Source organism: Papaver somniferum, chromosome 3 (genome assembly GCF_003573695.1).
Source record: "Papaver somniferum cultivar HN1 chromosome 3, ASM357369v1, whole genome shotgun sequence".
Classification (NCBI taxonomy): domain Eukaryota; kingdom Viridiplantae; phylum Streptophyta; class Magnoliopsida; order Ranunculales; family Papaveraceae; genus Papaver; species Papaver somniferum.
Window position 1 is genome coordinate 161,435,641 of NC_039360.1, and position 14,414 is coordinate 161,450,054.

The window sequence follows — 14,414 nt, forward strand, 5'->3', positions numbered from 1 at the left end:
AAGAGTATTGTGTTTCTTGAATGTTATCTCAGAAATGTATGAGTTTTAGATAGTTATTCTATTCAACGTTTCCGCACTGCATTAGTAACCCATCTCGCTTAATCTCTTTTTTAATTTTATAAAATAAATTAAAAATAAAATGTTACATTATTAACAGACTTACACCATGTTTGTATACTCCTGACTCATCTGAGTCGTCTGGATCTGAGTGAAATCACCTGACTCATCTGGATCTGAGTCGATATGTTTGTTTTGAGTCAGATCTGACTCATCTGACTCGGAAATAAGTGAGTTGGTGGTTTGGTCCCATGAGTCAGGGGTATTTTGTTACCTGACTCAAATGAGTCCGAGTCAGGGGTTATGTCTGAGTCATAGGTCGAGTCAGATCTGACTCAAAATGAAAAACAAACGGTCTGACTGCTGACTCGGTCGGAGTCAGGGGTTGACTCATATTCAGAAACCTGGTCTTGTAGTTAGTTTGTGAAGGTCCTAGGAAGACTCGGCCTCGCATTACCACATAGTTGAGAAATTAACAAACTATTAGTTTAATATACAAACTAAAGGTGGTGTGTGTATATATATTACCATCAACAGAAGTAATTAATAAAACTGACAACTTAATCGGATCATGAGCAACACTACTAAATTTTTGACCATTTCAATGGAGCAGATATTTTATTTTATTTTTATAAGTCAAAAGTTGTATTAAGAAAAAGAGTTATATACAAGGTAGTTCATGAGAAAAGAGGTCACATAAACCCCAAAAACTCAAAAGAACTATTTAAAACGAAAATAAGAAATATTTGGTAATTCAATTGAATATAGAACAGTTGGACGACCGACATAATTAATTCTTACACCGTAGTCCAATAAACACCCAGTCTTCGCCATTTTATCAGGTGCAAAATTAGCTTCACGGAATGTGTGCTCCAGCAGAATAGAATCGTAAAGACTCTTGGCAGATAACTGGTTAAGATAACATGTCATCTTCTGTGTTACGTTTAGTTGAAAAGTTCACGAAGCTAAAGGCTAGGTAATCACTGAATTTTAATTGCAATTGGGATGGTGGACAACAACACTCGAAATAGTTAACTAGTTTCTTGATTTTTTCAAATTTTCATCTTAGAAGAAATGGTCATCTTAGTACCGACCGTCATTTGTATCATCTCATTCATGCCTATATATAGAGGTTAGTTTTAGTACTTGATCATCCATATCTAAATCATTCATACAAAAAGCAAGAGTCATAGTATCAAACTGCAAGAAGAAGTTCTATCGAAAATAAACAGAAATCATGGCCAAGATGAGTATGTTCTTTTGCTTCTTCTTATTCGTCTTGATTGCCGTGCCTGCAGCCTCTTCTGCGAGCAGTAGTAAGTCTAATTTCCTATATGTAAATCCTTTCAACATAGTTTAATAATTAAATACAGTTTCGCAGTTTATGTTCGTATATCTAATTACTAACTAATTGAATGTCTATCAGGGATGCTACTCCAATCGAATAGATGCCCTATAGTACCTAGGTCGTCACGGTCATCGCTATGCGGAAGAGTTGTGTGCGTACGACAAGTTTTTTGCACACTCAATGTGCTAATCTGCCCAGACGGCCAGTATGCTTTCAAGCCATGCTGCGGCTGCGAAAGATGTTGTCCTCTTTAAATTACCTAATCGGGTACAGATTGTACTACGTTTTTACTGTACCTTGATAATTATTGTGTGTGAATGGTTTTTACTGTAATAATTGTTGTGTGTGTGGATGGTGTTGTGTTTACATTTTCCCTTCTAATTTGATGTAGTTTAATATGTCATATGTTCATGTACCCGTGTTTTTAGTTTCTCCACCATAAATTTGAAGTGGCTTGCCTGAGTTATTATGCAGTTTTTGGACCCTTCTAAGAAATTCAAGTGCCAATTCTAAGAAAATCAAAAATTAAAGAAACGAAAATAGGAAACTTCGAAAAAACCAGAAATGACAACATTCGAATTCGAACAGTGTCCATATCATGTAAACCAGTATTTATGGATCCGATAAATTGCACAATTTTAAATGGTCAGTAATATACCAAGCAAGCCAAGAATTAAAAGTTATGCCAATCGTCAAGCCAAAATCCCAGAACTGGTCAAGTATAAGCAAAAATAAGCTTTAAATTAAGAAGCAAGACACGAAGAAAAAATGACAACCATGAGGCATCTTGAAATTCATCATGGCTAAAATGCATACAGCTAAGCATCTAGGCACAGCAGCCTTCTTCGCTAGGCGACACTACCAGTTCTTTCTATTTGTGAGAACATTAACAATTATGTCTTGAGTAAAATGGTTGAGTCCTAGTTAAAAAAAATCATTACTTGTCTCTTTGTCTTCTGCAACACAAGTACCAAAAGAATGCATCCTCTTCTTAACGACAGACTTGCCGACGTTAGGCTTCTGTAAATACCAATCCAGCAGCCTGCAAAATGACAAAGATGATATAAGCAAGTCTTTAATATATGAAATTGAAACTGAAACAAAAGCAATAATATATCATCCATTAACAAATAGTAAATCAAAACGCCTAATAAACAACATAATAAACATGGAAAAACATGGGAAGGATGTTGGTAAATAACTGAAAGTTGGACAATAGAGAAAAAAGTTGCATTCATCTTTGTCATTATAAACAATATCCTCTATAAATCTAAAGGTACTACAAGTGCATTGTTACAGATATGCACGAATTTCCCGTACTAAGGTTGAACAGACTTTGTCCAAGCAAGATGATAAACACCAAAGACCAACGACATATCCAGAACAAGTTGTCCAAACATCAAAGAGGGAATGTATCTAAATGCAGTGGATCTACTTATCCAATTCCGTTTGCATAAATGAATTGAGTTTACTAAAGTCTGCATCACATCCTCCAATGCATTTAGTTCAATGAAACAAAAACATGTAAACTAAACACTCTTACTAGTAAATACATTAACAAAAACAGTTTGGTTGATACACATTACTCAAGTGTCAATTTGGGTTTCCTTCCCGGATTGAAGCATAGCAAAAGGAAAGTCTGCAGATCTAATTTAATAGGGACTTGAAATCAATACTTCTACAGAACAAACATCAAACCCCAACAGCTTATTAATTGTAATGTCTGAGCTGGGACACTGTGGCAATTTAAAGAAACACTGAGATCCCTCACAAAATTTGTTTTATGCCTTTAACTTCCTACTAAAGCATATAGCCTAACTGCAACTTTATTTCAGGATTCGGAGAAATGGGAAATAAAGTATTAATTTCCCAACTCATACATTCTAAAAGGAAAGCTCATACATGCAGATAAACTACAATAAACTCAGGCTCAGCAATTGGAGGTTTAAGAAACAAATCACAAATGAAGATATATTTGCTTAAATGTCCTACAATCCAACAGGTTAAGCATGCTAAAGGACTTTTTATCTTTTGGATTACAAAAATGGACTTGGCAAACTCAGTAGCTGAGCATAACTGGGAACCAAATAGATTTTCATTATTGTGGATGCCGATTTTTTACAACTTCCCCCTGTTCTACTTGACACAATTTGTTTGCATGAGCGAACTGATTTTACTAAAGTTTTTTATATGTCCCAAATATGTTGATCATTCTCATGAATCAGTTTGTACGATTAGTTCTGTACAAGTGTTATTGTGTCCGTAAATAACTTTGCAAAGTTTGGATTTTCCAAAGGATTATATAAAATTTTCTCAACGGATTATAAATGCGAGCAATTATACAAGCAAAATTCGAGAGAGAGTTTTTTTTTCAGAGAAGAGAAGGATGGTGGAGTATTTAGGGAAAGGAAATATATTTGTTTAATGGTAATATTCTCCTATTTACTATTATTATTTAGAAAATAATATTTATGATTAATTAAGTTATTTTCATTTATGAAGAATATTTTAGTAGTATAATTATTTATGTAGGGATTTATTAGTTTAGAAATATTTTTTATGTTAGGTAATCAGTATTTTGATAATTTAGGAAATATGAGAAGAATTATCTATATAACGAGCTCTTTGTGTTAATGTTAAACAGTTTTTGGATAAATAAAGAGTATTGTGTTTCTTGAATGTTATCTCAGAAATGTATGAGTTTTAGATAGTTATTCTATTCAATGTTTCCGCACTGCACTAGTAACCCATCTCGCTTAATCTCTTTTTTAATTTTATAAAATAAATTAAAAATAAAATTTTACATTATTAACAGACTTGGTGGTGAATGGAAACCTGGTCTTGTAGCTAGTTTGTGAAGGTCCTAGGAAGACTCGGCCTCGCATTACCACATAGTTGAGAAATTAACAAACTATTAGTTTAAGATACAAACTGAAGGTGGTGTGTGTATATATATTACCACCAGCAAAAGTAATTAATAAAACTGACAACTTAATCAGATCATGAGCAACACTACTAAATTTTTGACCATTCCAATGGAGCAGATATTTTATTTTATTTTTATAAGTCAAAAGTTGTATTAAGAAAAATAGTTATATACAAGGTAGTTCATGAGAAAAGAGGTCACAGCAACCCCAAAAACTCAAAAGAACTATTTAAAACGAAAATAAGAACCATTTGGTAATTCAATTGAATGTAGAACAGTTAGACGACCGACATAATTAATTCTTACACCGTAGTCCAATAAACACCAAGTCTTTGCCATTTTATCAGCTGCAAAATTAGCTTCACGGAATGTGTGCTCCAACAGAATAGAATCGTAAAGACTCTTGGCAAATAACTGGTTAAGATAATATGTCATCTTCTGTGTTAGCGTAATGGAAGTTCACGCAAATCTTCATCAGCCAAATCGAAGGCAACAATGGTACGTTTGTTTTCGACCATCCAATGAATAGCTCCATTCACACACAAACCACCTTGATTAGACAGATTATAGTCCATCTTTCCCACATTTCTCCATCCTATTCCACTGCCAAGAGTGTATACCTGAATAGTTCTATAGTTTGGGTCTTTCCAATTCCAGTTGATTCTAACAACTTTAAACTCATTGGTCGAAGGACTGTAACCAAATCCATTTGCGAAGCTTTTTCAGTTGGGAGGACAATATACTCTCTAGTGACCGGATTACAGATATAAGCAGGTTCATGCCATAACAGACTAAACCGTTACAAGAACCAAGGATAAAAGAATACTCAAATGGAGTTCTTAAATTGATCTGTGCGGTTCGACTAAAACGGTTTAAATTCTCATCATACTTAGTATAGTAAAAAGGTTTATAACCAGACCTGGCAGAGCATTGTGTATAAAATATGCAATTCAACTTACCATCAGAATCATGGACAGAATCAATTTGCAATTTTGAGAAGGATGGATGTTGAAGCAGTTTTCTCCATGATTTTGAAACCAATTTTCACTCAAGAAGAGATTCAATTAGAACACGAGATAAAATTTCTAACATAATCTCTAATGGGACCATATCGAAGTTCCCCATGGAAACCCTAATCAAATACAAGGGGTGATTTCAGAGTAGTAATTGCAGAATAGACGGGAAATTGACGTCAGGAAAGAAAACTAGGGTTTTGAGGAGAAAAGGGGGGTTTGGTTGTGGAGAGTGACCGATGTTGACAAATGAAAATGGTTCTTCTTTCATGGTTCCCAAGGGAATAAATAGAAGCCTAGTTGTTGTCCCATGCCAATGTACGGTTCTATCCCATGCCACCAAACGGGATAGCCCAGATTTTGGAACTTGACTCTCATACTACTAGTTGACCGCAAGCGGTGGGGGCCGACGAAAAGGGTGAGTTAATATCTCACCTAACAGCTTAAGTAGAAGTTTTATTTCACAAACACATTTCTTGTTTCTTTGGATAAATATATATCACAACAACAAAGAGCAGCCGTTGTAGCTTACTTATAAATATGCATCATTGTATTATTTCTCATTTTATCCTATTAACAAAGGAGCTCCTTATTGTTGAGCACATCACTATGCAGCGTTACACGTTAGTCGTTAGCTTTACTTTAGTTTGGAGATTGGATTCACATTTCTCAACAGAAACCTACCTGTGTCAGAGGTCACTTTAGGTAATTCGCTTAATAAGGATTCTTTAGGTAATTCCTCACACATATAAATCCTACCTAGCTTTCACTATCTAATATGTAATCTGTATTAGCGTTTCTTTCTCCTCTCTGCCTCGTGTGCTATCTTTCTCACCAAAATAAATTAGCAGCAACGCAATATACTATTTTGATAGTGAAAGCATTTAGCAACAATAAATCAAGAACTCATATGCAATATTGCATGGTTAATGAACATATCTAAATTCATTCGAGAAGAGTTTTCTATGTTCAACAACAAGGATGCTGAAATTGAAGGATTTTTAATGTGAAGAAGAACGGTTTGATTGATTTTACAAGAAGAAGAATGAAAAATGAAGATCCAGTGAATTATGTATTCGCATATGGGCCAATGGGTCGGATAAGGGAAGACTCGACCCTAAAAGTTATCTTCTTCACCCGATTCACTGCTACTGTAAGTCTGCAACCCTGCAATTTAATTCTCTGCTTCTGGAGTTTGATTGAATTTGATCATGTTTCAATCTGCAAATTAATGGAATGAACTAAAAAGGCTTCGGTTCGATAAAATTTACAAAATGAACATAGTTTTTCTTTCATTTTTTTTTTCTTTTTGTAATTTGCAAAACTTGAAGAAGAGATCGATTGAATCAGATCGATGTAATGGATATTATGAATAAATTTGAACTCGTAATCTCTGTCTTTGAGTTTCTTTGATTGATATTGATGAACAATTTGATTGATTATCTCAAATTGTAACTTAATTTTATGACGGAAGACTACATATTGCCATCACGTAGAAGGCCTTCTTAACAGTCGGCCAATAAGAGCATCTCCAATGAAATGTGATGTGATTTCTATGTGGCATCGGTATGAAGACATCCTTCGAAAGTTTAAACTCTAGTTTTACCGTATTTTTAGGAATATCAGAAAAATAATTTCCAACCGGTTAATGTCTAGATTACTAATATAAACTATTTGTATTTATCTGATTGATTAGACATATTTTATTTATTTTCTTTTTACTTTTTTCGGTTATGTTTAGTAAAACTGATGATTAGGAATCCTAACATCCTTCAAGAGAACCTCTAAAAGTAGAGGATGGGTTAAAGGATGTGAGGATAACTAGCACCCTAACTCATCTCCACATTCAATATCACATCTCCGTTGGAGAAGATATTTTGATAAAAAAACCTATGTGGCCTTATATATAGGAAATTTTCATTGTCCCGTTGGAGATGCTCTAAGGGTGGTGAATTTGGATCGAGGTTCTGCGTGAAACTTGTTTTGAGGCATACTTACTCATTATCCTATCTAGGGTGGATTTATAAGGGGTGTCTAAAGGATATTGCAATTACCTATACATCCTTAGACGATTTAAATTATTAAAGTGACCTTATCCTTAAAACCTAAAATCAAAAAAAAAAAAATCACCTTTAAATTTAAGCATATTATCTTTTTCTCTAACTTTAAGATCAAAAATTAGAATCGACATTTTTTTCATTGCTGCAATTAATCATTGATTCATGAAAATTTGAATTTGGTTTATTAAACATTGATATAAAATAACTCGCACAAAGAAACATAGATATAAAATCACTAGGTAGGAGTTCAAATTCTTCTTCTAATCCGTTAATTGAAGAACAAAAACAAATTGAGGTGTTGAAACTGAAATTCAATCATAAATTCAACCGAGTGAAGAACCGAATCTTGAAATGAGTATTGAAAGATATTTTCTACAAACTCATTTCTTATTTTGTTATTTTGATTGATAAAATAGATTGAATCATAAAAAAAAACCTGGTTTTTTGCGATTATAGAGTTAATTTTGGCTTATAATTGAGAAGAATTACCAGTGGAACTTCACTTTGTTCGTCATCCTAAAGGTGCTTAAAAACAGTTCGGCCGATATGTTTATCTCAATTATCCGCCGAACCTAATTTAATAAATTTAGCGAACTACAAGTTCGTCTGATTCGATAATATGAAAATAGAGCTGAACCATGCAATAAGGTAAAAGATTATTTTTCCCAGGTTCGGCTGATTAGAAAATTGATTTGTATTAGCCGAACCTTATGACTAATTTCCCATGATGTCTATGTATGTCAAGCTCGGCTTATTTTTTTATAAGCCTAACTTGTTATAAAAATAGTTTGGCTGATTCATTATTAATTTTATATGTCGAACCTTTAACTAGAGTTTCTTATCAAAATATAAGTTCGGATGACAAGCATTAGGTTTCGAATGAGTCGAACTGTTCATCTATGCGCATACTAGTTATCAACCGAACCTCTCTCAGGTTCGCCGAACTTATATGTAAAAATTCAGTTTTTTGAAGAATTCAAACTACAAAAAGGATATTAACCATACATATATATTACATTCTGTTTATGAAAGGAAGATTCTCATTCGCCATTTGAATTACAATAATCTCAAAAACCTAGGTTTTTCTCACTTCTTATTCCTCTCTCAAAGAAAAACCCAACTCTCTCACAAAAACAATATTTTTCAACTATAATATCACACTAACAATTAACTTAATCAATCAGTAACATTTCTAATTAATTATTACCATTAAATATAATCATAATCATTAACACTAATTATGCAAGGATAGTTATGCCATTATAAAAAAAGAGAGGATAAGGGGTGATGATGTTTCTTTATCTAGTGACCCTATTTTGTCGTCATTCAGTATGCCTAAAAAAAATCAGTGTGCCTCAAAACAGGTTTCTTCTGCTTTTATAAAACCTCCTTTGGAGTTGAATCGCGTTTGGAGGTTTCATAAAAGCTTCTCTTATAAAGTTCAAGAAAAAGAAAAGCCATTCTTATAGGGTTAGGTTACAAAATGACAGATCTTTTGAAATTTGGGTATCAAAGTACAAATAAACCAACAATACATTTATTGATATGTCAGCTTTCCGAATGGTAAGTCTACCATGCCATTCATCATGTACAATTAAGCAATCCAGACCATGTTAATTATAAGTGCTCCCTCAGTTTCAATTTGTTCGTATACGTTGAGAAAATGAAAAAAATTAAGGAGAACAAAAAAAAATCGAGTGCTTTCCATGAATTACAATTATTATTTTTAAGATTTTTTCTTGATATTGGAAGAACGTATTTTTAAAAGTTTTGAAGTGAAAATTTAAAATAAAAAAGTTTAAATATACCGGATGAAAATAAAAATAATTCGCTTAAGTTATCAATATTTTGGCATGCCAACAAAAAAAACATTTAGTACTTACAAAATGGGATGGAGAGAGTAGTTCTTATATATAGCAAACAGATGCCAGAAAACAAAACAGATTTAGTACTTACAAAATGGGATGTGGAGAGTAATATTTATATATAGCGAACAAACTAAATAATTCATGGATTATTTAAAAATGACATCCATCGACGGATTCAAGAATCTATATATTGGTAGATTAAAAATAAATCCATGAGTATTCAATCATTATAATTCTGAGTGTGGTAAAGATATAATAATTTAGGTGGCGGTGGGCCTTTTCAAAATTTTGTAATTTCGTCAATTTTTTAAAGCAAAATGACACCATCACACTTGAAAATATAGCTGAAGAATATATCTAGCAGCATCTTTACATTGTATTGTAATTAAATTGACTAACATGTCAAGACTATTTCAATAATTATGCAGATGTATAAGGACTAAGGAGTAAGGAAGAATTAAGGACCGGAGGAACGCATTTGCAGTTGCACTGTAGCAAGCTATGAAAATTCACATCCCATTATAAGAATCCAACTGTTTTTAAGTTTTTTTTTTTTTTTTGCAACAACATGTGACTAAGAAATTTATAACATTTGTATGTCTTTACTTGTGTGGTATGGCTTTTGAACTGAAAACTGTATTTTGAGATGAATTCAGATTTGAAAAACTGGTATATCTGTTTTTTGTCAGACACCAAATATTATTGGGGTATTATCCAATAGTCGATAACTTAAACGTAACGGAATCGAAATGAATCGTAGATTTTCATCGGATGTTATCGGATATCAGATAACTTTTATCGTAACAAAAACGACTGAGTTACTATCTGTTTCGATAAGTATCCTTGACATCCCTATTTACAGAATAAAATTCTAGTTAAAACTCGAGTATCAAACTACAAATAACCCAACAATATTGGTGTTTTTCTTAGCTCTTTTTTATCAAAAATGTTATACATCCCGGAAGAAAATCTCGAGATTTAAAATCTAAAAGACACCGCCACACTTGAAAATATAGCTGACTAGTATATCTAGCACTATCCTCACATTTGAATGTAGTTAAACTGAATAATATGTCGAGACTATTTCATTAACTATGAAAACAAAAAAGAGAATGATTTAGAAATAATCGAAAACTAATTTGTCATTTTCAAAACCTAATTTATCTTTTAGAAAATAACTGGATTAGTTTTCACGCCTAAAGGAAGCAAGCAAACAAATGTTTACAACCATTTTGGGAGAGTATAGAACTTATCAAATAGAGCAGTTATTTTTTTTTTGAACTTTTTATTTTTTATTTTAAGAGGTGCCTTGATCGAATGATTCAAGCTTTGAAAATATAACAAAAGAGACATTGAAGGAAAAAAAAAAAGTGTAGAATATACCTAAGCATCTCGGAATGAGAGAGCTTGGAATGGTTTTTTTGGGGATCATGGTCTTATTAGGACAACCTCCCCATACTTATAAGGGGCGTCCTAAATTTTGGTAAATACACATTTACCTTTTATTTTAGTTTAAATTAAAACTAACTTAATAACTATATAAATCAAATCATATATATCTAATCTAAATGAATTTATTAACCAAAATCAAAATCAAAAACAGAAACAGGAGGGGAATCGAAATTTTTTAGTTTTGAAAAAAAAAATTATTCTCTTCATCTTCTCTCTTTCCTTGACGTTCCTCATTCGATTGAAAAACCCATCAATCGTTTTTGATTGGGAAAATTGAGTAGAAATCATCAAGGTTTAAATGGCATGTTCGGTTAGGGATAGTTTTAAAGAAACTAGTTTTGTAACTGAACATTCTGAAACCAAGAACACGAAGAACACTTCGATTATCACGAATTTAATTTTTCGTAACCGAACTCCGAGTTCGGTTGGTTCGCAAAAAATTCTAAAATTAGTTAGTAACCGAACTCTACCAATAATTTAAAAAAAAAAAAAAACAATGTAACCGAACCCTGTTATTTTTCCCACTATATTGAGTTATGATTTAACCGTACTTTGCCTACTCTGTTCGGTTGGTTCGAAAAAGTTTCTAAAACTATCTAGCAACCGAACTCTACCCATATTACAAAAGAAAAAAAATCCAAGGCAACCGAACTGTGCTATTTTTCCTACCATGTTGAGTTTCAATTTAACCGAACTTGTCCCACCATGTTCGATTTGTTCGCAAAAAATCTTGACAAACCGAACTCTTCACTAATTGCATACATATGGAGTTCGGTTAGATATGTTGTTGGGTTAAAGTTTGCGAACCAACCGAACATTACTCTGTAAATCCTATAAACAAAGTTCGGTAACATGTCTGTTTACCGAACGACTAAAAACCTCCATTAAAGAGCGAGTTCGGTAACCTGCGTGTTTGCAAAAAGTAACCGAACTACCCTTTCAGATGAGTTCTGTAACATGTTCTTCACATAAGTAACCGAACAAGCCCAAATCTACTCTAAAAATTTACAGTTTTTTGAAAATTTGGAGCAATTCAACCAACATAATCTAAGTTTGAAGCATACCTGGGTGCCCAAATACCCTTCCTCCGGTTGTGGTTGGTAAAATCCATCGTTTTTCATATTTTCCTTCTTCATCTTCTCTAACTTTACTCTATGAATAATTCTATTTCTTTTAAAAAAAAACCCATATGATTTTTTAATCTCACTAATTATCTTTAACTTAACCATCTCACTAATCATGACACTAACTAATCGCTATCCAAAATTAATCAGGAGGGTAATTTAGGTATTAATATAAATATATAGATAAGGGGTGACCTACATTTACTTCTAATGTCTTTACCCAAAATAAAATCATGGTCCCCAAAAAAATCATGGTCCCCAAAAGATCGTTTTTTTTATTTTCCATTAAATGGGCTAACTATAATTTATAATTTTTGTAATATATAAGGGCCCAAAGAAGTAATAAATGTTGGAGTGGGCTTCCTTTGCTGATGGCATCTACTGCAAGTACTAGTCCCCTAGTTATTTCAAAAGACATGTTTTGAGATATATTCAAATATTTTGAGGCATGCATTTGACCAAGTTCGGCTGAAAAGTTATCGGCCGAACCCAGGTAAAATCACATGTTCGGCTGGTAACTTGAGTATGCCTCAAAACAGATCTCTATCTCAAACAATGCGCATGAGAACCTCAACTGAGATGCCCATTTTGCGTTCCTGTTTGAAGCTAATTAGAGACCCTGCTGGTTCAACACCACAGGTCATATGTAGTACGTATCTTTTATTGCATGTGCTTTGTCTTGTCCTCTGAATTTCGCATCTGCAGATTGTACCAGTGTATGTGATGTTATGGGGAGTTCTTGAATCTATCACTAGTCGTTCTTATGACTTCGAGTAATTATTTTTCTTGCTTAAGGTTTTAGTTGAAGACCAAATATGATTGCAACTATATATCCTGATTCTCTTATGATTTTCGATATGGGCATAACGCATTATTGCCCTTTACAGATTATGAAACTGAAAATCCCAACTACAAAAGTGACTCATAAGTATTTACTGCAACAGATAATGGACTCACTGGTACGCTCATTCTGGAGTTTCGACTTTAAACTACTAGTACAACTATTCCTCAATTTGATTTAGATATACAAACAAATTAAACTATATTCTTCCTCTTACATAAATAGCAGTAATTGTAGAATATAGGGTTCGATTCGAAGTCGAATCGATCTAGAATTGGCTCCCTTCGAATGTTTGTCCGAATTGCCAACCAGAAGGTGCAACATTATTACTAAGAACAGTTCTTCCGTCACTGGTGGTTACTTGGAACGAGAGGCTTTGCCCGTTTAAGTACGAGTTACTCTGCCAATTCTGTCCCCAATTCCTTGACATGGCTTGCCATCCTGAATTAGACCCTTTAATTTCTACTGATTGAACGTCACCGGCACCACCAACGTTGGTAATCAACACCAAGTTGAAGTAAGAGTGACCGTTTATGGTAAACCTTATGCCTCCCCTCTTCACACAGGATACCCTGTAAACAACGTACGCGAATATTCAAAATTATGATAAATCAGATGCCGGAATATTTTCAATTTCGATTAATTTATACAACAACCGTACCTTCTAAATGAGACAGGGATGATTCCAGCTTGGTATGTTCCGATTTGTAAGAATGCAGGCTCAGCTAAATCAAAGTGTTGAAGAGGAGGATTGCACCAACCACCATTATCGTTCGACTGAGCAGGGTTAGGAGGACAGAAATTTGTTGCTGTAACGAGAATCGATCCAGGGTGGCACCATCTAGGATCGTTTTCACATCTCAGCTCGTAACATGACCCGCAACTTAATCCATTGTTGAACAAGGCAGTGCTGAGTGCTGCTGTATTAGTTCCATATCCTTGACTGTTCAAATTTCCATACCCACAGGCTCCTCCTGCATTCAACGACACGCAAAAAAAAATCAACCTACAATCCGGATATGCATATAGTGTTGAATAATATAGTTAAGTTACTTACCCATTGTGCCTGACGCATCACCACCACCGTAAAACGTTGCGTGACCATTCATCCAACCACCGCCATAATCTCCATAAACTGAGCTGAAACATAGGCTGGCCGCCGCCAAGATGAAGAAGCACGGAAGAAGATCAGATGAGATGCCGCGTACTGACACCATAACTATCAGATAAAATCAGGGGGAAATGAGAATGAATTTTTGATGTTATCGGCACAGAAAAGGTGTCAATTTATAGTAGCAGATGCTTTTGCAAATCTTATGAAGAAAGTAGATAAGTTGGAGATGGAAAACTGAAAAAGGAAATGAAAGGTGTCGATGTAGGGATGGGAAGAGACAAGATAGCAGTTATCAGATCCTGGGCTAGAATCCAGAGCCACAAAACAAATTGAAGTTATTACTACTAATCGCAAAAATAAATTTCACATGCGTCTCTGTACTAGTTGTGGATTACCAACCGCATATTATCCGTCATTTGCATCACCATGACCCTACCCCTAACATGCACTTCTTAACTGTTTTTGCTTTTCAGTTTGTTCTTTCTCAATTTTTGCTCACAGTATAACTACACGAACCGACGAATATTCGGCTAATAGAGGGAAAACAACCATTTACATATGATATCCTAAACATGTCAGAAGATTGCAGGAGGGTTAGCAGTCTCTCCGCA

At 33.9% G+C, this 14,414-nt stretch overlaps 1 protein-coding gene and 1 long non-coding RNA gene across 2 annotated transcripts; one reads left to right on the top strand and one right to left on the bottom strand.

The window, feature by feature from the left end:
• Positions 1-1,209: 1,209 nt before the first annotated feature.
• Positions 1,210-1,878, top strand: LOC113361807. Its single transcript, XR_003365338.1, has 2 exons — positions 1,210-1,373; positions 1,484-1,878. It is a non-coding gene; the product is annotated as an uncharacterized LOC113361807 (long non-coding RNA).
• Positions 1,879-12,664: 10,786 nt separating this feature from the next.
• On the bottom strand, positions 12,665-14,006 carry LOC113357849 (expansin-A10-like). Its single transcript, XM_026601337.1, has 3 exons — positions 13,747-14,006; positions 13,351-13,663; positions 12,665-13,261 (listed from the first exon to the last, which is right to left on the bottom strand). Exons 1-3 carry the CDS (start codon positions 13,904-13,906, stop codon positions 12,958-12,960), a joined length of 777 nt encoding a protein of 258 aa, XP_026457122.1. The 5' UTR covers positions 13,907-14,006; the 3' UTR covers positions 12,665-12,957.
• Positions 14,007-14,414: the final 408 nt, after the last annotated feature.